The sequence below is a fragment of the Bombus vosnesenskii genome, unplaced genomic scaffold (assembly GCF_011952255.1).
Source record: "Bombus vosnesenskii isolate JDL3184/JDL3185 unplaced genomic scaffold, Bvos_JDL3184-5_v1.1 scf7180000013883, whole genome shotgun sequence".
NCBI classification, from domain to species: Eukaryota; Metazoa; Arthropoda; class Insecta; order Hymenoptera; family Apidae; genus Bombus; species Bombus vosnesenskii.
The window spans coordinates 525547-545436 of NW_022883264.1; the positions used below are offsets into that span (position 1 = coordinate 525547).

At 27.3% G+C, this 19890-nt stretch overlaps 6 protein-coding genes across 13 annotated transcripts; 3 read left to right on the forward strand and 3 right to left on the reverse strand.

Moving 5' to 3' along the window:
* Positions 1 to 296: 296 nt before the first annotated feature.
* On the reverse strand, positions 297 to 3168 carry LOC117239076 (GATOR complex protein NPRL3). Of its 3 annotated transcripts, none has more exons than XM_033504349.1 (9): positions 2842 to 3168; positions 2530 to 2696; positions 2139 to 2410; positions 1974 to 2069; positions 1693 to 1911; positions 1297 to 1630; positions 1046 to 1222; positions 885 to 968; positions 297 to 440 (listed from the first exon to the last, which is right to left on the reverse strand). In XM_033504349.1, the coding sequence occupies exons 1-9, from the start codon at positions 2858 to 2860 to the stop codon at positions 408 to 410; spliced, it is 1401 nt and encodes a 466-aa protein (XP_033360240.1). In that variant the 5' UTR covers positions 2861 to 3168; the 3' UTR covers positions 297 to 407. The 3 variants fall into 3 exon arrangements, with proteins under 3 accessions (XP_033360240.1, XP_033360238.1, XP_033360237.1); XM_033504347.1 differs by having other exon boundaries at positions 298 to 440; positions 738 to 968; XM_033504346.1 differs by lacking the exon at positions 297 to 440 and having other exon boundaries at positions 453 to 968.
* A 593-nt stretch (positions 3169 to 3761) lies between these two features.
* On the forward strand, positions 3762 to 6292 carry LOC117239113. 2 transcript variants are annotated; one of them, XM_033504428.1, is made up of 6 exons: positions 3762 to 3905; positions 4289 to 4526; positions 4722 to 4824; positions 5015 to 5279; positions 5552 to 5705; positions 5783 to 6292. In XM_033504428.1, the coding sequence occupies exons 2-6, from the start codon at positions 4289 to 4291 to the stop codon at positions 5965 to 5967; spliced, it is 945 nt and encodes a 314-aa protein (XP_033360319.1). In that variant the 5' UTR covers positions 3762 to 3905; the 3' UTR covers positions 5968 to 6292. The 2 variants fall into 2 exon arrangements, with proteins under 2 accessions (XP_033360319.1, XP_033360320.1); XM_033504429.1 differs by having other exon boundaries at positions 3763 to 3905; positions 5015 to 5267.
* A 1045-nt stretch (positions 6293 to 7337) lies between these two features.
* Positions 7338 to 10206, reverse strand: LOC117239108 (sentrin-specific protease 1-like). Of its 3 annotated transcripts, none has more exons than XM_033504419.1 (3): positions 10053 to 10206; positions 9699 to 9802; positions 7338 to 9485 (listed from the first exon to the last, which is right to left on the reverse strand). In XM_033504419.1, the coding sequence occupies exon 3, from the start codon at positions 9373 to 9375 to the stop codon at positions 7678 to 7680; it is 1698 nt and encodes a 565-aa protein (XP_033360310.1). In that variant the 5' UTR covers positions 9376 to 9485; positions 9699 to 9802; positions 10053 to 10206; the 3' UTR covers positions 7338 to 7677. The 3 variants fall into 3 exon arrangements, with proteins under 3 accessions (XP_033360310.1, XP_033360309.1, XP_033360311.1); XM_033504418.1 differs by having other exon boundaries at positions 9936 to 10206; XM_033504420.1 differs by lacking the exon at positions 10053 to 10206 and having other exon boundaries at positions 9699 to 9812.
* Positions 10207 to 11082: 876 nt separating this feature from the next.
* LOC117239139 (threonine aspartase 1-like) lies at positions 11083 to 13957 on the forward strand. 2 transcript variants are annotated; one of them, XM_033504493.1, is made up of 9 exons: positions 11083 to 11279; positions 11410 to 11477; positions 11567 to 11838; positions 12552 to 12631; positions 12888 to 12955; positions 13019 to 13135; positions 13212 to 13392; positions 13499 to 13650; positions 13712 to 13957. In XM_033504493.1, exons 1-9 carry the CDS (start codon positions 11240 to 11242, stop codon positions 13787 to 13789), a joined length of 1056 nt encoding a protein of 351 aa, XP_033360384.1. In that variant the 5' UTR covers positions 11083 to 11239; the 3' UTR covers positions 13790 to 13957. The 2 variants fall into 2 exon arrangements, 1 of the variants encoding a protein (XP_033360384.1); XR_004494356.1 differs by having other exon boundaries at positions 11084 to 11279; positions 13212 to 13402; positions 13712 to 13809.
* Positions 13958 to 14267: 310 nt separating this feature from the next.
* On the reverse strand, positions 14268 to 18254 carry LOC117239137 (exostosin-2). Of its 2 annotated transcripts, XM_033504485.1 has the most exons (10): positions 17372 to 18247; positions 17091 to 17297; positions 16840 to 17023; positions 16634 to 16773; positions 16338 to 16563; positions 16084 to 16264; positions 15833 to 15999; positions 15601 to 15744; positions 15230 to 15358; positions 14268 to 15164 (listed from the first exon to the last, which is right to left on the reverse strand). In XM_033504485.1, the coding sequence occupies exons 1-10, from the start codon at positions 17896 to 17898 to the stop codon at positions 14943 to 14945; spliced, it is 2127 nt and encodes a 708-aa protein (XP_033360376.1). In that variant the 5' UTR covers positions 17899 to 18247; the 3' UTR covers positions 14268 to 14942. The 2 variants fall into 2 exon arrangements, with proteins under 2 accessions (XP_033360376.1, XP_033360378.1); XM_033504487.1 differs by lacking the exons at positions 14268 to 15164; positions 15230 to 15358 and adding an exon at positions 15378 to 15543 and having other exon boundaries at positions 17372 to 18254.
* Positions 18255 to 18532: 278 nt separating this feature from the next.
* Positions 18533 to 19834, forward strand: LOC117239140 (RNA-binding motif protein, X-linked 2-like). Its single transcript, XM_033504494.1, has 4 exons — positions 18533 to 18734; positions 18819 to 18971; positions 19046 to 19175; positions 19283 to 19834. Exons 1-4 carry the CDS (start codon positions 18721 to 18723, stop codon positions 19403 to 19405), a joined length of 420 nt encoding a protein of 139 aa, XP_033360385.1. The 5' UTR covers positions 18533 to 18720; the 3' UTR covers positions 19406 to 19834.
* The last annotated feature ends 56 nt before the right edge of the window (positions 19835 to 19890 follow it).

Consider the following 19890-nt stretch of genomic DNA (forward strand, 5'->3'; position numbering starts at 1 on the left):
TAAAATTATGAAAAATGTATAATCTAAAACGGAAATTACATCATATGGTCATAGTTTTATACAATATGATAAGTTTAAGATTGTTATATAATGTTTATAGATTACAACATAACATAATCGTAGTAACTAGCATTACTCTTCTTTTTTTTGTAGAAACGAATATTTGTCATGTAAGTTGTACGAATTTTTTGTAATAAATGTTTTTAATTACATAAAATAAGAGAATGAATTTTAAATTGTGCTATAAAATTAAATTTTTTTAATACGATACAATAATTTTATTATATGTATATTTAAATATATTAAAACTTTCAATTAGAAATTTCACGATGGTTATTAGACGACATATATATTTATAGTTTTTCGAGATTCGATTGTGTCTTTAATAATGTGTTGGTTCTGATGTTTTATGAACATTGCAGTTTACGTTTTCGAGGAAGGCTTGAAACAGAATAGTATTGTAATGTTCACGAACCATTGGAATAAAGACCAATGCGCTATTAAAAACACGATCAGAACCCAAAGAACCACCCGAAGAAAATATAATATATATACAATTTAATATCTTTTTATATCTATTTAAAATGAAAATGTTAAGAGCCAAACTGGCTATAAAAAAGAGCTATAGCAGGATCTTCACATTTGCATGTAATTAACACGTCTCGAAATTTATCTAAGATTTGTAATAATTGCGATCTACGAATATTTTCTAAATACATAATTTCTTCTAAATGATGACCTCCATTAAAGTAACCAAGACGGCATAATCTGTCAAGTAATTTTCTGTCATCAGAAGGAATATCATACTCCTCTGATTGATAATTGTATATTCCATTTTCTTTATGAAGTGTTATTGATAGTTCTTCATTTATATCAGCTGAAGTACCTTTTGGAACATCACTTAAGTTACATGCACTACTACTGTCTGTGATTTCATTTATATTATGATTCAATTCATCTTTTGCATCCTTAAAAAATATGTGGCAAATTATAATTAAGAAATAATTTAATTTATAGTTAAAAAAATAAATTTCTTTAAACTTACCAATGATACTCGTCCGTGTACAGTTGGCATATATTGTACATATGTATGTAGTTGTAAAAGTAAATGATTCTTTAATAACCATATTATTATTTTTACTAATTGTGTTTGTTGTTGTGACTGGCTCAAAGGATTTAACTGTTGGCTTATGGAAATTGGTAGTGAAAAATCACTGAGAACCTATTACCAGTAGAAATTTAATTTTACATACAACTCGAATAATATAAAATTATATAAACAATTCTTTCACATACTTGTAAAAGACAAAGTCCAGGAAATTCTTCAGAAAATACCTCTAACAATTGATTTGTAATAATAGCATCTGGTGATACAACATAAACATTGTTTTCACAAAGAGGATAAATTATAGTAGCTTTAGCCCAATATATTAAATGCCCAGTCAATTGAAAAACTTGAGTTAGTGTTAAGTCAGAATCAGCAGCTAGAGTTTGTAGACTCTTTAAAGGACTATACATTTGGATTAGGCGTTTAAGTGCAGGGGAAGAATCTATTGGAAGTGAATCTAATAAATCCAAAGGTTCAATGAGTAATAAAATACCGTGATAAGGCCTTAAACTGTTTAAACACCTGCAATAAAGTTTAATGTTCAATATTTACTTCAATTTGTAATTATTGAATATAATATTTACCTGTCTATTATTTCTGGATTGATAACAAATCCTTTTTTATGAGATTGATGAACTTTTTGTGGGAGACAGAAACGTACTTGAATCCATTTATTAATCATAATATTGATTATACCAGAAGTAGTAAGACTACTAAACACAGACTTCAAATCACGTGAAAGTGAACTTCTTTGCAATATTAATTCATATGGCGACTCATCGCAATCACTTTCACCTTCTGATCTATAAATACATATAAGAAGTTCTGATTGTTATTCTTTTATCACACATATAATTCTATATACCTAGTAGCAACTTCATCATGAGTAGAAACCATAATCTTTATTTCTTCTGTTAAAAATCCACATCTCTTTTCTTCATGTCTCAAAGCTATGCCTAACCTAAGATAAATAATACTTGAAATTTTGTCTTTCATATATCATGCTTTTATAATATAATATATGACAAACCTTCTACTTAAATCATAATAACATTTTACTATAGAATGGCTAGCTTGAGCTTGAAGGGCAAAAACTATATTAAAAAGCATCGAAGAATTAACCTCTTTCATTCCATGAGATGGAACTAAAGTTGGGTGTCCAACAAAACGGACATCATTTACTTTTAATTCGAACTTTTGTTCACATAATTCTGGTTTAACAGCAAATAATGTAGATAATACTTCATCAGTTACTCCAGTCAAATTTCCATTGCTTATGTTAGAGATTGGAAAAGGTAAAGACTGTTAATAAAATTTATTGAATGTTATTAAATTACTTTATTTGTGCAATGATATCATGTGATATTGAATTAATAACATTTGTCGCAAAGAACTAGGTCAGAATATTATATGAAACAGACCTGTAATAAATCCTCCGTGATAGTCAAAGAATAAGGATTTTTTCTTCTAGTACATTGATTAGAATCTCGTGTATGTTTCGCTACGTGTGGATATCGAAATAAAAGTCTATCACCTTTACTATCACTTTTCACAAGAATTATACTCAATGGATTTATCTCCATAACTGCTGTTAATTGATATAGAGGTTATATGAAATCTTGTCATCAATAAATTATTAACCAGAAAATTTAATTAGTTAGAAAGGAAATCGGTAAATATATAATCGGCAAAAATATAAACTCGAAATAATTTTATATTCGAGATATAAATACCATTTTTCTGAGTAAACATTTTTTGACATATTGTTCATTACGTTTTACCGGAACCACGCGGTTTAGATATTACGCTATTCTTAAGTTTAACACACATGCATTTTGGTTTAAAAAACATGGTTTTTTAAAGATTCGTTTAAGAAATTTGTACTGCAAATTCATAGATATCATATGATTATAATTAAACATTTAATTGTATGTTTAAGTAGTCAAATTATTTCTCGTGTTTAGTGTACTGATTACAGTGGTAATGTGTTTAAACATTTATCATTCTTTATCCTGTTTTTGAATACTATAGGATTGTTTTGTCTCCAATCTATGTGTATTATAATAAAATTTATATTTTAATTTAAGAAACAACAATCTAATCACCTTACATTAATTATTGTCACTAGCAGAATATCAAAAAAGATATTGAAAAACCCAAGAACGACTTTTGGAATAACGTCTGATTGCACTTATACTCATACTACTGACAATACATCTAAAGACTTATTTTATTCATGCAATTAATTCATTAATGCTTATTTACATTCAATATTTTTGAACGAATTAAAAATAAAATTTGTAAAATTATTATATGCAGTATACATACAATTATTAAATACTATAAAATTTTAATGTGTAATATATAATTCTTTCTCTATATACATTGTACATACATATAATACTTTGAAATTGTATCTTAATACACTGTACCTTTTTCTAAACTTTAAATATTGCGGCTACGCAATAATCTCCTGTAAATATGCGATAAAATACATTAAGCAAATAATTCTAAATAATATAATATATTTTACTTTTTTAATAATATGAAAGATATAGTTTAATTACGATTGATAAAGATAACATCATTAATTTTTTTAAAATCATACATGTACATTATACGTAGAACATTATTGCATGAATAAATTAAATGATATTATTGTTATTGTTACAGGCGCAAGGAGTAGACTGGCTGAAGAAATTTTCTCCGCCGTTCAATACGACAACGCGTGCGCTTTTCTTCCGGAGGAGCCAGTAGTCGTTCTAATGGTACTTTCATACGAGGGTGTTGTTTAACGGTGAGAATGTACTTTTCAGTGTTATTATTGTTTTCTTCGTACTTAAAAATAAATAAGACAATGCATATGATATTGTTTTTATCGTTCACCTATTTTTTCAATTAAATTGAAGATAATATAAAAACCAACATTAGGAATCAAAGGTGTTGATTAATGACAGAAAAAGCAAAGAGTAAATGAAATATAATAACATTATAAATATCAAATAATTATCATCTTGTTAAATATATAATAAATGTTTACCTCATATTGTTCCTTTTAAGTAAATTAAAAATATAATTAATCAAGCAAAGAATAAGTGGTTTAAACAAATTTCGTTTCGCTTAACCACACAATGAAAATTAGTCATTATTAATTAACTATTTCTGTAATGTTAATGATAGATGAGAGGTTTTGATTTAACAATGAATAATTCGGGTTGTGCGACTTGCACACTCGAACCACCGCCTGATATTCTTCATATACCGCCACCGCCGTTCCCAGCGATTCTCCAACAAAGTTCCGACTTTTATCCGCACACGGATTTATTATCGTTTCCACCTCATCTCAATGACAGCCCTTGTAAACATTTCTGCGATCGCCGCTCCGAAGGTGTTCAATACATAGAAATGCCTCAACAAGGTCTACTATGAAATCTATAATTATTTTACACTCACTTATTTATACTCGTTCAATCAATTTATTTATTTGTATTTATAATTCGATGTTCTATCATGTTATATTTTAAACATTTTCAATTTTAAAAAATGGTCAAAACGAAAAAATACGTGCTATGTCTAAGCATAAATAAATATATATAATTCATTACATTTTTAGGAACAGTATTTGACGATACATGGTTGCTGGTTCTAATATTCTCCTGTATCGGTGTAATTTTCATAGGCATCATTCTGGCGATATTACTCTTGAAATGCAAATTGTAAGTCTCCTTCCATTATTTATTTTTTAAGAATAATAAGATAGAGAACAATCAAAATTATCAGTTAAATAGAAATTGAATATGCAAATAAAATATTAAATCATGACTATATTTTACGAAATATATATCGAGTGAATAAATTTTATAACCGAAACAATATATAGAATAACAATAAACTTTTACTCTACAGCAATAGAAGTGGCAAGAGCGGCGTAATTTCCATACCAAACACAACATCTGGTATACAAGCAAAAAACGGGAGGATTCAAAACGAAGCTGTTCTTTATCCCTGTGCAACTGATACTATGCAAGATAGCCGTGTTATGTGGGCTACTCTGACACCACGGGGTACCACCAGACACTATCTAGAGGAACATACCTATGAAACCATTGGCGGTGGACAATTCCATAAGCGTGCCTGTTCAACTACGCCAACTGAACATGTAAAACTTAAGGCAATTTAATATTACGTTTGTATACGTAGTTATACTTTCATTCGCATACACGGTTCCAAAAAAATTTTGTTACAATTGGAATAAATCGAATAAACTATCGATAGTGAAAAACAATTGCAATTCTAAACAATGATAAAACAGAAACAATATACGCTGACTAATGTAAGAATAAAGGAAGAACGTACAATTATTTATTCAAAAAAAATTGTATATTCCTTGAATGAAGTAAGGAAACATTTAAAATATCTGAAGATAGATTATTGATTTTGCAGACTTACGCAGATCCACCGGTAACTACCCCGATTCAAAATCGCCTGAAGGACGACAAAGCCTTTGATAACACTGCGTTTGTAGATTACGAAGAACCTTCGTTAATAAAGACTGACTATTATCAGCTCAATGATGTTTTGGAGTCGAATGATCCAGGCAATGTTTTAATGCTCACATTTTTATTGATAAATATAATTAGTGCATCTGTAATTTAATTTTGATTTTGATTATAGGTATACAAAGAGGAACATCGCGCCCACGCGTCAGTTCGCCGACACGAATCGAACATCCAAATTTACCACCCCTTAATCTTCACCCTCATAAACGTTCCTCTCGTAAAGGATCTGCTACACCACAAGCTACAGATACTTTATTAAGAAGTAGTATCACATCATCTACATATATTCCTACTATATAAGTTTTACGTCCAATCTTTGTTATACATACATATTTAAAGGCTTATACAATAAGCGACATAAACAACAGTACATTTTGTATACATTACCTTTACACCTAGTCATTATAAATAAGAAATAACTGCCAGTCAAATTAAAGCGACCTAGTCGTTAGTCGATATATGTAAATTATATATACTTTTTTCTTTAACCAATTAAAAAATTGAAATCATAGTAATGTGATCGAGTTAGTATATTTAGATATATAACATTCTATATATGTTAAATTTGTATTGTGTATGAAATATCATATATCTAATAAAATTTAGGGATGTATGTAAAAATTAATCTTATTTCATACATCCATGTATATTTTATTTTGGCCAATAAAATTTTATCATTTTCACGAACATTTTCATAATATTAATTTATTACAAATAGGAACTCAGATATAGTTAAACAAAGAAGATAATATGTAAATATTTTTGTATGTATTAAGTATTAACAAATTCCCTGTAAATTTTGATTTTATATAAAAACCAGATTGATTTAACATATTAGTGTTTTGTAAATCTACCACATTTCATATAAGTATACATTTATGTAGGATCTTTACTACAATTAGTTTATTTACAATAAATGGATTAAACAAATGTTGGTTAAACAGGAAACGATGGTTCTTTAACGTGAATTAATCATAATAACGTATTATAATTAAGACAAGTAGATAGTTAATTTGCAACTCTTGTCACCACGAATTCAACGCTCTCTCTCTCTCTCCCTCTCTCTCTCTCACGCAGACTACACTCTCTCGACAACGCAATTAACACTCTCTGACTTCTCAACTAGCACTCTGACTGTTAATTTGTCTTTCTCCCTTAGCATCCCTTTGTTTTTTATCTAAATCCCACCACGCACGTGTTCCGTAATCGCTCGTGGCCAGGGTCACGCAGGCCATTCCCGCGAAATTATTCGATTGAAGGACCGACGATACATTGTTGGGACTGTCGGCTTTCTCGCGACATTGTTTATAGTTCGCCCGATATCTCTTAGGCCTTTCATCCACGATACTACATTTATATATGAATGAAACTCACAATATGTACATATGGACAGTCAAATTTACAACTCGATATTGTTTAAAATATGAGTCAGGCTTAAATACTGAAATAAAGTGTTTATAAAATAAAACTATAATTAGAAAACTTAGTTCTTATTATATAAATAGTTTCAAACGTAAAATATATCTGTATATAAGTAATTTTATAATTTTAAATTTATTCGAAATAAAGCATTACATTACAGCTTCTTATTTTTGTATAAAGAATATGCAGTAACTAAATATTACACTTTTTACTGATAAATTTTGTTATTAAAATAAATGTGATTCCTATTAAAAGGAAATGCTATTTATTATGACATTATTTTTTCAATTTGTGTTAACAAATTACTGTTATTCTTTACATTGAAAAAAGAAATTAACATTCCACTTTTAAACAAATATGATACTACAAAAAAAAGATTATACTGTGGAACTCTTTTAAATACTATAGTAATAATATGAATAACATTACTTTTCCATATAAATGTTCACAGAATATTCTCAGAATGTCTTTAGAATATTCTACCCAGTAATAAACTCTTTTATGCTAAAATATTTTGTAATTTTTGGAAGTTATTGTAAGTTATTCTGCTTATACATTGTCAGTAGTTGTTTAAATAAATATCTTTTTTTATAAAAGCTTGGACTTCAGTATTTCATAAATCATCTTATTTCGAAAATATGGCATATCCTGCTGTGTAAACGTGATCTTTTTATTTCCACAAATATATTCAGCAAACATACAAGAGAAGACTCCACAGTCACTGCCATTCATTTGTTGTGGGATATTTTTGGCACACTCTAATTTCCAGCTACTGGTATCATAAGTTTGTTTCTTTTTATCCAAACTTTCATCTTCCAAATATTGTCGTAATGCTGATAGACACTTGGAGTTGTTGCCACCCATACTGTCATAATAACGAATAGACTTGTCCCGAAAGTCGATTATTGACATACACCAATGAATGCCTAAATGTATAGGAACAACTATAATATCCTGTGAAAAAATATCAATTTTTCTAGTCCATCTTCTTAAGGATGAATGTCCACCTGAGATTAATTTTGGATAAAAAAACGTATTCATAGCATGTACTTTTGGATATTTATCATTACTATTACTTCTGGCTATTAATAAATTCATATAAAAATTTATTACTTCGTCGTTTAACCAATTCAAATCAGCTAATGTATGAATATCTCTTCTTGTTATTCCTAAACCAAATCCTTCAACAAGAACTTCATCTGAAGGTCGAGAAATAAGAGCATTTCTTACTTCTTGCAGCATTTCCTCCGTTAAAGTAGGTAATTCTGGCTCTTCTAATTTTTCTCTTTCCAAAACAGCCTCACATAATCTTATAGATCGTGCTAGATGTTCTTCTAGTGCAGCTTCTCTTGCTAAACGATTATGTTTAGACAAAACACAGGTCATTCTTTTAAGCTCCTCTGCTTCTTTATGACGTTGTTCGATTCGTTCGTCATATCTTTTTGTTACTTGAGGTACAAAATCCTCTCTCATTACAGCTTTTGCTGCTAATCGATCTCTTAAAGTGTTTGTAGTTATACTTTCAGGATATTTATTTTGTGCAAATTTTTCGACAGCCGTATCTTTTTTAGGACATTGTGTCTCATTGTGAATGGAATGTATTGTCCTTTCTTTCTCGTCATTATCTACATTGATAATTATTTCTCTACCTTTTTTTTCTCTAATTGGAATAGTCCAATGCATTTGTAACGTTCTATCATGTTTTCTATAAGCTGGCTGAGTTTTAGGAAAAGGAGACGAAGAACCAGATTTATCTAAATCTATTACTTCTATTAGTTTCTGTCTAGATCTTTTATCTTCATGTTTATCACATATAACATCTATCCTACGTGGGAAAAAATTCTGTAATAACTCTTCGTACTGATTTTTTTCTCTTAGACGATGAGTTTTAAATAATGTTGAACATTGTTGATGTGGCACAACATTTTGTCCTCTATCACTTTTATTACTAGAATGTCCCATACTTGCTTTATCATAACATTGCTGTGATTTTGATGAGGAAAAGGTTGATGGACAACATGTCAGTGACTTGTCTCTACTATTACATGTACCATTTAATCTACTAGATGATTTAATAGGAGAATATTTATCTTTAGAAATATCTTGAATATCGCCATCGCTGTCATCTTTAATTTCAATGGGTTCTTCCTCCACATTAATGATATCGTAATCACAACGATGTTTTTTAGGAGTAACAAATTCTTTTTCTGAACTAAATGAAACTCTACGTTTTCTAGGTGCTTCATCTACCCACCCAAAAAATTTTTTCAGAAAGTCGAATATCATGATTGTTGTAAAAAAACAATTGCTTGTAGCACAAAATCCAACTGTCTTTTACTAATATGGCCATTCAATATATTGTAAATGATGTATCTTTTATTGTTTCTCATATAATTCTGAAAATTTTATCAAATTTTCATCAGTCATGTAGTGAACTAACGTGCAATAGTAATACAATACAATATAATATAATATAATATAATATAATATAATATAATATAATATAATATAATATAATATAATATAATATAATATAATATAATATAATAGGATATACAAGTAAGTATCTAATGTATAAAAAGAGAAAAATTGTTAAATGTAATACTTACAATGTATGCAGATAAAAATATATATATCTGTATATATACGTGTGTGCATATGCATGAAGATTGAGATTGATAACCGCTACGTCAGAATTGTTGATTCAAATAACCTAAAATAATCTTTAAGATTATTTGAGATATTTTAATATCAAAATAAATAAATATAGAAAAAATATTTAAGCATAAATCATTAATTGTAAATGAAAAGTATGATTACATATAAATCACAGAATGCAACTGTACCTATAATTAATTTGATTTATTATTTTAAAGTTTGGGGTTTCATGTTAATAACCGGCATTATAAATTTTGTAAAATTCCAAAGAAATATAAAAAAATTCTACACCTAACGCTATGTACTTCACACCCAAATTTAAACACCAAGTATACTAATAAACCGTGTGTTTAATTCCATTGTAACAACACAGAATATGGATTGACAACTCCCGCGTATTTCATGGAAAAATTTACGCCCTTCGGTGTCACTTTCAAGAACTACACATTTGATTTCCTTTCTTTGTTAAGTTATTACGTGAACTTAGTTTTAATGTTTTATACCTAGCGATATCGATATGTAAATTAGGAGCGAAATTTAAAATTGTCTATGGTCATATGACTGTGATTTGTACATACATATATGTATGTATATATATGTACATATACACACATTAAATATGAAAATATTCAAATATTCAATACGTATGACATGATATGAAAAAGGTTATAATTCAAAAAGCAGGAAATACCCTATTCAAAAAACTGAGAATTTGGTTGGATGTTAATTTAACTGGAAAGAAAATTTTCGATTAGTTACACAAAATCTGATCTAGTACTGAATAATAGAGATCTGGAAGGAGGATCCTAAAAGCATGAAGAAAAACTGGAGCATAACTTTCAAAAAGAAAAGAATTTTTGTATCTTGAACAGTTAGCTAACAGTTTTAAAATTTTCACGCATTCTAACTAGTAAATGTTTTACGCTCCATGGGTACCAATCCACATAAAATAAATCCTTAGATGAGCACGAAATACGTAATAATCCTATCGAATTTATTCATATAAAAATCATAATTTCATTTAATTATAAATAATAATATTGATGGAAAGATATATTTTTGTATTATTTTAACATAACTAAGTTATAAAAAGGTATACATATACATATGTAAGTTAGTTGTATAAAGTCATAGTTATATAGTATATATACGCATGCGTTTTTTAAACATAACTTCATATTTTATATTTATGAGTAATTTCATGATTCTTTTGTATTCTTTCAGATAATGCAAAATCTTATCATTATTCAATACTGTTACTCGCAGAAAGATAGTAATTAGATAGGTTATCATATATATATATATATATATATATATATATATATATATATATATATGTATGTATGTATGTAAGCCTTTAAAATATAAGTTAAACATAATATGATTTAGAGGTCTTCATATATTTACAATCACTGTATAAACAATATATTTGATAAGTCGTAATTGTAAAAAAGATAAAGATATAGTAACAGTACAGAACTCATTTCATATAATGAGTAATGTTAATGAAGGATTTATTGCTGTCCATGTGGGTATGTTATTATTTACTTAAAACATATAAAATGAAACATCTGAGCACAATTATAACAGAACTAAACAAATTGATCTTAATTAAATGAAATGTTTATATTTATAATATTATAACAATATATATTTTATTAGGAGCAGGACGACATTCAGAAGCTCTTAAAGAAAAATATCGGAAACTATGCCGTCAAGCATGCAAAGCTGTAAATTATTTTTACTTATATTTTAATATATTTTAATATATTATATGGTATAATCCTAGGCAATTTAATAAATAACAATATTTTTAAAGGGCATACAAAATTTAAAGGCTGGTGGTAGTTCATTAGATGCTGTGGTAGAAACTGTAATAGTATTAGAAAACTCTCCTTTAACCAATGCTGGATTTGGGTCAAATCTCACATTGGAAGGAGCAGTAGAATGTGATGCAAGTGTAATGGATGGTACTACATTACAATTTGGAGCAGTTGGTGCAGTTAGTGGAATAAAAAATCCTGTTTCATTGGCAAAACGACTTTGCGAATATCAGTCAATTAAAATTGCATATGGTAGGATTCCACCAAGGTAAATATTAAAAGCTGAGGTCAACTTGCAGTAAAGCAGCCAGAGTTTGATGGCACCTGTTCTAATTGCTTCATGTATATATATAAACAATAGCAAAAATAAAAAACATGAACAGCCTGAATAACTTTCAGAAAAATAAAAAATCTAAAGAAGAGGAAAAATGGAGAAAAGCTTTAGGAACTTAATAGCATTTATAAAAATACTTTAATATTCTTAATATAAATTGTTCATTAAGCTATACATATGTGTAATTTTTCATTGATATTTTAATTCTAAAACGGATTGCGTTTCAAGTTTGGCAATGTTGTTGTATGATGTAAAGTCATGATACCAAGAAATACATAAAAAGAAAGAACGTCTGTCTCATCTCTGTCTTTAATGTGACCTAAATAAATTTCTCTCTTTTAGTGACAATACATGATAAAACATAAATGTCAGTGTCTCCATTTTATATTAAAATCCTTTTTCAACTTGTCTATTTTTTGGATGATTTTTATTCTTTGAAGGTCATGCATGCACAACTGCTTATTCTTTTTATTTTTCCTACTGTTTATATATATAAAAAAATGATTAAAATAAATTTTACCAATAAGACACTTTTTCTATAAATTCAACAACGCCAATATTATAAAAATTTAAAATAAGAAATAAAAGTAAATTTATGATGTAATAATAATAATAATAATTTAAAAAAATTCATTTTATGATATCAGTTTTTTAGTTGGGAATGGTGCACATGTATGGGCACAAGAAATGGGAATACAAACATTACCACCAGAACAACTAATTTCAAGTATGTAACAATTAATTTAACACATTCGCTTATGATTTTTCTATAGCTATGTTTATAAATGTTAGCTATTTATTGTTTTATGTCTGGAGTAAAATATTGAAATATTATATATAATTCAGGATAATTATTATTCAGGGTGATAAAAAAGGAACTTTTATTATATGAAAATTTAAATGTTTATGACAAATATTTTTTATATTTATATATATTTCCATTAATTTTAATTAATAAATTAATATTCTGTTATAATTTTTAGCAAAAGCACAGAAGATGTATAAACATTATAAAAGAAAAATAGAAAGTTCTGATATAGATGTTCACAAGGTAAATTACTTTTCAATATCTTTGTACATTATTATATAATCTTAAATTAATTTAATGGTTTAGTATACTAAACAAAGAATGGATACAGTTGGTGCAATATGTGTTGATAAAGAAGGAAATATTGCTGGAGCTTGTTCTAGTGGTGGTATTATTTTAAAATATCCAGGAAGAGTAGGGCAGGTACAACATTTTCTATTTTTTATTATCAGCATTGGTTGCAGATGTAATAATAATACTATTGAACTATGACATTAAGGCAGGAATGTGGGGATGTGGAACATGGGCATATAAAGACAAATATTCTATAGGAACAAGCACATCAGGCTGTGGCGAACATCTCATTCGCACTTTGCTAGCACGAACAACTGCAGAAGCTATATCACATAATTCTTGTCCTATTATCAACTTATACCATTCTATGAAAGCTGATTTTATTGGTGAAAACTCGTAACTACTTTATCAATATCTTCCAGTGCCAACAAATCTTTTATATTAGAAAGAATAAACTAAAGGTTATTATAAATAAAGAAAAATTTCTTTCAGATTCGAAATTTTTATGTGGACTTGAACAGAAACTTGGAGGTGTTATTGCTATTCGATATGCAGCCCAAGAAGGAGTAGGAGATTTCCTTTGGAGTCATTCTACAAATTCAATGATAATAGGTTACATGAATTCAAATGAACAAACACCAATGGTATGATTGGTTATTATTCAAAATAAAAAGAGATGTAAATATTATATTTATAATTTTTCAGAGTCATATGGCTGTTCTCCCATCTCATGAAGTTGGCAAGAAAGCAACTGTCGAAGGAATCTGTTTCAAAATTACATAACATGTTAATGGATTTTTCATGTTAAATTATGTTATTATATAAAAAATAATATACAATAATGTCAATATGTAGGTTTTTTTATAAAATGTAAATTATTTCTTACTTTCATGTAGCATACAAAAAAATCTGTTCAAAGCTGGTTAATAAAGTAGTTTTTCATACATAATATTACATAATATTATATAATATTACATACCTACCTCATACATATTATAAGCAATTTTAGATATACAAAAAAAAGAACTTATTTTATGAAGTATAACGTATATGTTTAATGCTGTAATAAAAAATATAAGTTAAAAGATGATAATTAAAAAAGAAGATAAAGAAAGAAACAATTAACAAAGAACAATAAAAATAATTGTCATATATCTTTTAGAAATATGATCCAATGCCTAACACAATTTGTTTAACTTACAGTTTAAAAATAATTGTATAATGTAACAATTTTTCACTTAATAGGAGAGCATTTTTAGTATTTTCGTTGCGTCTGATAATAGCAAAAAATATATTGAATGATTGATATTATAAGCATCATCCGTTCTACATTTATATAGGTTTACGCACATAAAGATCAAAATAGGCGTTATACGTTGTACTTACATAATTCTTCTTTTATATTCTTATATACTTTTCTTTCTATTAACATTAAGATACGACATCTCATACATACATTAAATTAGTAAGAAATAAATGTTTAACACTTATGTTTTTTTATTCTTATAATCTATACGTATTTTGAGTTCTACTAATTTATTAATCAAAAGGTACATACAATTTTTCTAGATATAAATATATATAAGATCAGATCACATAAAAAGAATATAAGATCAGTCATTCCTTTTTGAAGAAATCCTGATATTTTCAAATTAATATATTTTTCGAAAACTCTAACTATCCTGGTTTCTAAAACCACGAATTTCTGTTTCAAATATTATCTACATATATAACTAGATAACAATCACCAAATATACATCTACCTATCTATTATTGATATAATAAACTCAGACATGTTTCAATAAATTGTCTATTTCATACTAATTTCATATTTCATTTTTAAAATGCATTTGCAACTGTTCGTATAGTATCTTGTTTATAAATTATTTTAATATTAGAAAGATCTCTATTATTATATTTTAGAATGGATAAATGTTTATAAACTTCCAATATCGTTGAATCTTTTGAGTTTTTCGGGAAATATATCTTTGAATAAAACCGGATCTGCTCGGAATTCAACTGACTGTAACGGCATTGTGCCATAAATTGAAGAAAATCTATTTATACATTGTGTACGTTCTACCATATGTGTTAAATCTGCAGACAACATTTCAGTATTTGTGCATTCCGGGCATCGAAATTTCTTTTTTGGTGTCACCTATGATAATATTAAGTATTTAATATATTATTTATCTCAAATTAAAAAAATTGTAATACACTTACTTTTATGGGTGCTTTTCTTGTGATATTTGCTACTAAAAAATTCATGGCTATGTCCTCACAATTCATATGTTCATCAACCCATTCTTTTATATCACCGGGCATAGCAGTGGTATACATATAATTCCAATACTGAAATATTATTCAAAATATTAACATGATCTAATATATTGAGTTACAAATAGAATCTAAATTATACTTAATTTTCTTAGAAACTTATATCCGGAAACATAGGAATGCAGGAAATTTATGTTGGAAATATCTTTTTCAGGAAGGAATAACAAAGTCCAAGAGTTAAGAAATTATATTTCTGGGGTCTGAAATAGAAATATATTGGACTCTAAGTCTTTCTAATAAAATACGTGTTATATTACTTTATGATGAAATGCAGCTCCAGTTAAAACCATAGAAATACTATTAGTCCATTCACTTTCGTATTTCCAACAATTTGTTCCATTATCCCACATATGAATTCTAGATGGAAAACCAACTATTCGGTCTGGAAACTCTCTCCATACCTAATAATTACTCATATGTATTATTATTTTTACTTTTTTAATTTTATATAATTTTTTAAAAATTGACTTTTAAATGTAGTAGACATACCTCATAAGCAAATTCTACTTCATCAGCAGTTAACATAATAATATCATCATCTATTGATAGAACTGCTTCAGTTTCAATTTCATCATAAGGATAAAATCTGTTGGATAGTTTATTTTCCTTTGTTTGTATAACTTTTAATGGTTTATTTAACTTTGGCCATCTAGATGCTGTAATACATAAACAAAATTTTTAGAAACCATCAGACCAAAGAAACACATAAAATAATATTAATATAAAAAATAAAAATTTACAATGTGGAGGATCTTTCTGTTGATTATTCCATATAACTAGAACTTTAGACAAGCTTGGTACTTTAACAAGTTTATTAATTAAAAGAAATAACAATTCCAATCTGTCGTACGTCAGAATTACAGCAGTAAATCCTCGAGTTTTTGGCGCAGTAATTGGTAGAAACAGCGGAGACATAATATCCTACATTTATAATAAAATAATAGTTATAATCTGATTTATTAGTCACTTATTAATTATTATAGTTTATACTTTCTGTATGAGATGGTATATTCCAAAATGTATAATCTCTAGCTAAATGTGGAAATACACGATCTGCGAGTATTTCCAATGCAGTTTCTGTTATTTTTTCCACAGACATAAAATATTTTTCATAAAGCCATGCACCTTGTTCTTGAAGTTCTATAATTCGTTGTGGAGATATCTTTTTTAAAACTGATATTATTGATAAGATATCGACTTCACGTACAAATATAGCAGCCCTAAATAAAGAATATATTTCTTTGTAACATCTTTTTAAAAACAGCTAATATATAATTAATTACCTCTTACCTACTCCAATCAATTATCCCATGATAAGGCATTGTAAGAGAATCAGCTATAATTATAGGTATAGAACCTGCTGCCATACATTCTAAAAGTGTGCTCTGGCCAAGTCTTGCACCTCGAATTACTAGACAAAATGTTGCTGTCTAACAGTAATAGATATAGTAAACAAATATTGTTTTAATTATAGCAGTCATTACGATCTTACATACTTGAAGCACATTAGGATACTTATAAACGTCTTCTCCTGCACACCGAATTGCACTGTTCATAGAACTATAATGCAAACATGTACCTAATATTAAGATATCCTTTGGCGACAGAGATTTAACTTCCAATAAATCTTGTTCAAATGCAGAATTAATGTTCATTTGAGATGAAATAACTAACCATGGTCTAGAATATATGTACATATTTATTATTTTAAATAAATAAAAGAGAATTTTTAAAAATATTTTATTACCTTATATTATTAGAATTTGGTTTAAGATTATCCACAAGAGAGCTATATACTGGTAAACTGATATCAAAATCAGATCTATATGTTAATGATGACATTCCTGCACCTGCAATCATTGCTTTTCCAATAGGTACATCAATGACTGTATTGTAATCAGGTACACTTCCAGGTACCATATTAAATATTAAATGATTTTCTCCATTATTCCAGCTGAAATATAAGCAATGAATTACAAATATCATACATTGTTTATTCAAATGTATATGAAATAAAATGAACCTTACAATGGCAATGCTTTCAAGGCTTGCGAAACTTCTTGTAATTTTAATCTATTTTGATTTAATGTATCAATTGAAGGAATGAAAATACATGCTTCATATGGATTTGGTGTATAAAATTTACTTGAAATAATAGTATTTAAAATTTGATAAAATTCTTTTGTTATTTGATTTGTTATAGGCCTTCCCAAGGAATCTACATACATTTTGGGGGGATAGACATATACTAAAAGTTTATTTCCTTGACTACCACAGCGATAAACATTAAAACAACTAAAGTATGTGCAGGAAATATTTGTAGTATCTGCCACTGGAAGATCTTCATCAATTACTTGAATTGGCAATGATTGTAAGTCGTTAAGAATAATAGCATTATATACAGAGCGTTTTTGTGTACTCCCAAATTTAAAGATATGATATGTAGTAATTAAAATTATAAACAATGTAAATATTAATAAACATATAACAAAAACATTGTGATAGTGATAAGAAATTCTATTCACTTTATGTGACATTCTTGTTGATAATACCATATTGTTTGGTATTACCACTATAAACTCACTAATTTAAGATAGTTTAAGGTTTTTTATCATATAAGGCGTCATTTTTTGTAATTATCCTAACATTTATAAATTCAAATATTGATACATTAAACAATTAACTATTTAACCCACTAATTTTATCAGTTCAATCGGCTTTCTATCAATATAATAGTATTTCTATTATCTCTTCTTAAATAATTTTATATTTACACACACACGCGTGCGTACATGCCAATATAAATTGTTTTTGAGGTTATATTTTCGAATACTCGTTTACATTTGGTGCATAATTATTTTTAAAAAATTAATATCGTAGACTCTATACTAATCTATGAATAATATACTACACCTCATATGTAAAAATATTAATAACTTTTCGTGCATAATTTCATCACAAATTAACAGTACAAAAATAAATTAAATTTCATATATAGAATGTATACATATAGTATATGATATCAAAAACAATATCGTGCAATGTTTGGTTAGAAAATGTATTAACGAATTTTATATATTATTTTCTTAGTACATATAAAATGAAAACATAATCCAAACTTAATCCGATACTCATAATTCAAAATGCCGCTGCAAAATGGCCGAAACCCACGTGCATTTGCGATAGTGAAACCACTCATTGGACGAATCATGAATAGAAGCTAACACGATGTCAAAGTAATCTGTCAAATATGCTAAAAACGCTCAGCTTTACATACGCATAATTTTTAAACCGCTGAAAAAGGAAATAATTTTATTTCCATTGAAGCGAAGTTCATTCCAATAATTTTATTTCTATTAAACCGGAGTTCAGTTAAAATGAATCCTTTAACGTGAGTATTTTTATAATATATTTGAATATAAATGTACTTATTTAATTTAAAAGAAGGCATAACTTTATTTGTACATATTTTTAGAAACGTAAAAAATATAAAAAAGCTTGGAGAACAAGAATTAGTAAGTAATAGGAGTACGTCTTGGCATGATCAATATGGAGATAGTGCTTGGATCTTTATCGGTGGATTACCATATGATTTAACAGAAGGTGATGTTATAACAGTATTTTCTCAGTAAGTTTTAAACATTCAAGGTAATTTATAAATTTCTGTTTAATAAATGTTAACTGTAATTATTGTTATTATAGATATGGAGAAGTAGTAAATATAAATTTAATACGGGATAAAAATACAGGAAAACAGAAGGGATATGGTTTTTTATGCTATGAAAATCAAAAAAGTACAGTATTAGCTGTTGATAACTTAAATGGTATTAAGGTAGAAACATTTCTGAAATAAATTATTTTGTATTAAGTTCTTCAATAACATTATAACATGAAACAAAAATTATATTGATTAACTTTAATAACAATTGTACATTTCAGATTTTAGGCAGAACAATAAGAGTTGATCATGTAGCAAATTATAAAGCACCGAAAGATTCAAAAAATGTTGACGAAGAGACTAAACGGTTAAGAAAAGAAGGTTGTGCTCCAAAAAATATATAGTAAAAATTGTGATAATTGGCATATCATTACTAGATTGATGTTATTTATGCATTGACACTAAATGGAAATGTGCAAAAATGAACAAGACAATGAGTATAAATGTACAAATATATGAAATATAAAAAGTAAAATATATATTACAAGATATTTAGAACAGAAAATGTATTTTTATTGACATTTAGATGTCATATCATCATTGACATTGACATATATCAGTGTCAATATGAAAATATAAATTTGCATAAACATCTGCAATCTAGTCATTACTTTTAGTACAAATGAAATCCGTATAAAATATTAAAATATAATTGTATGTATTAAACCTTTGTAAAAGTATTTAAATATTATTTTTAAAACAAATTGTAGTTAAAACAGTAATCTAGTTGCATTTAAATGTGGACTTAATGAACAACGCCAATTTCGTTAATATTTTGTATTTTTATGAATTCTATGATCTTCTCATACACACACGCACACATTTCAAT

What these genes read in the sequence shown, in the direction of transcription:
- LOC117239076 (XM_033504346.1), bottom strand. An exon ending in TATTATGATTTAAGTAGAAG is followed by an intron (nt 2,070 to 2,138) that starts GTTTGTCATATA and finishes TATTTATCTTAG; the next exon opens with GTTAGGCATAGCTTTGAGAC. An exon ending in AATCCAGAAATAATAGACAG is followed by an intron (nt 1,631 to 1,692) that starts GTAAATATTATA and finishes ACTTTATTGCAG; the next exon opens with GTGTTTAAACAGTTTAAGGC.
- LOC117239113 (XM_033504428.1), top strand. Translation starts at nt 4,289, where the DNA reads ATGAGAGGTTTTGATTTAACAATGAATAATTCGGGTTGTGCGACTTGC. An exon ending in CATAGAAATGCCTCAACAAG is followed by an intron (nt 4,527 to 4,721) that starts GTCTACTATGAA and finishes TTACATTTTTAG; the next exon opens with GAACAGTATTTGACGATACA. An exon ending in TTACTCTTGAAATGCAAATT is followed by an intron (nt 4,825 to 5,014) that starts GTAAGTCTCCTT and finishes TTTACTCTACAG; the next exon opens with CAATAGAAGTGGCAAGAGCG.
- LOC117239108 (XM_033504419.1), bottom strand. Translation starts at nt 9,375, where the DNA reads ATGATATTCGACTTTCTGAAAAAATTTTTTGGGTGGGTAGATGAAGCA.
- LOC117239139 (XM_033504493.1), top strand. Translation starts at nt 11,240, where the DNA reads ATGAGTAATGTTAATGAAGGATTTATTGCTGTCCATGTGG. An exon ending in CTGATATAGATGTTCACAAG is followed by an intron (nt 12,956 to 13,018) that starts GTAAATTACTTT and finishes TTAATGGTTTAG; the next exon opens with TATACTAAACAAAGAATGGA. An exon ending in ATCCAGGAAGAGTAGGGCAG is followed by an intron (nt 13,136 to 13,211) that starts GTACAACATTTT and finishes TATGACATTAAG; the next exon opens with GCAGGAATGTGGGGATGTGG.
- LOC117239137 (XM_033504485.1), bottom strand. Translation starts at nt 17,898, where the DNA reads ATGGTATTATCAACAAGAATGTCACATAAAGTGAATAGAATTTCTTAT. An exon ending in CCAAATTCTAATAATATAAG is followed by an intron (nt 17,024 to 17,090) that starts GTAATAAAATAT and finishes CATATATTCTAG; the next exon opens with ACCATGGTTAGTTATTTCAT. An exon ending in AGTATCCTAATGTGCTTCAA is followed by an intron (nt 16,774 to 16,839) that starts GTATGTAAGATC and finishes TATTACTGTTAG; the next exon opens with ACAGCAACATTTTGTCTAGT.
- LOC117239140 (XM_033504494.1), top strand. An exon ending in GTTATAACAGTATTTTCTCA is followed by an intron (nt 18,972 to 19,045) that starts GTAAGTTTTAAA and finishes TTGTTATTATAG; the next exon opens with ATATGGAGAAGTAGTAAATA. An exon ending in ATAACTTAAATGGTATTAAG is followed by an intron (nt 19,176 to 19,282) that starts GTAGAAACATTT and finishes TGTACATTTCAG; the next exon opens with ATTTTAGGCAGAACAATAAG.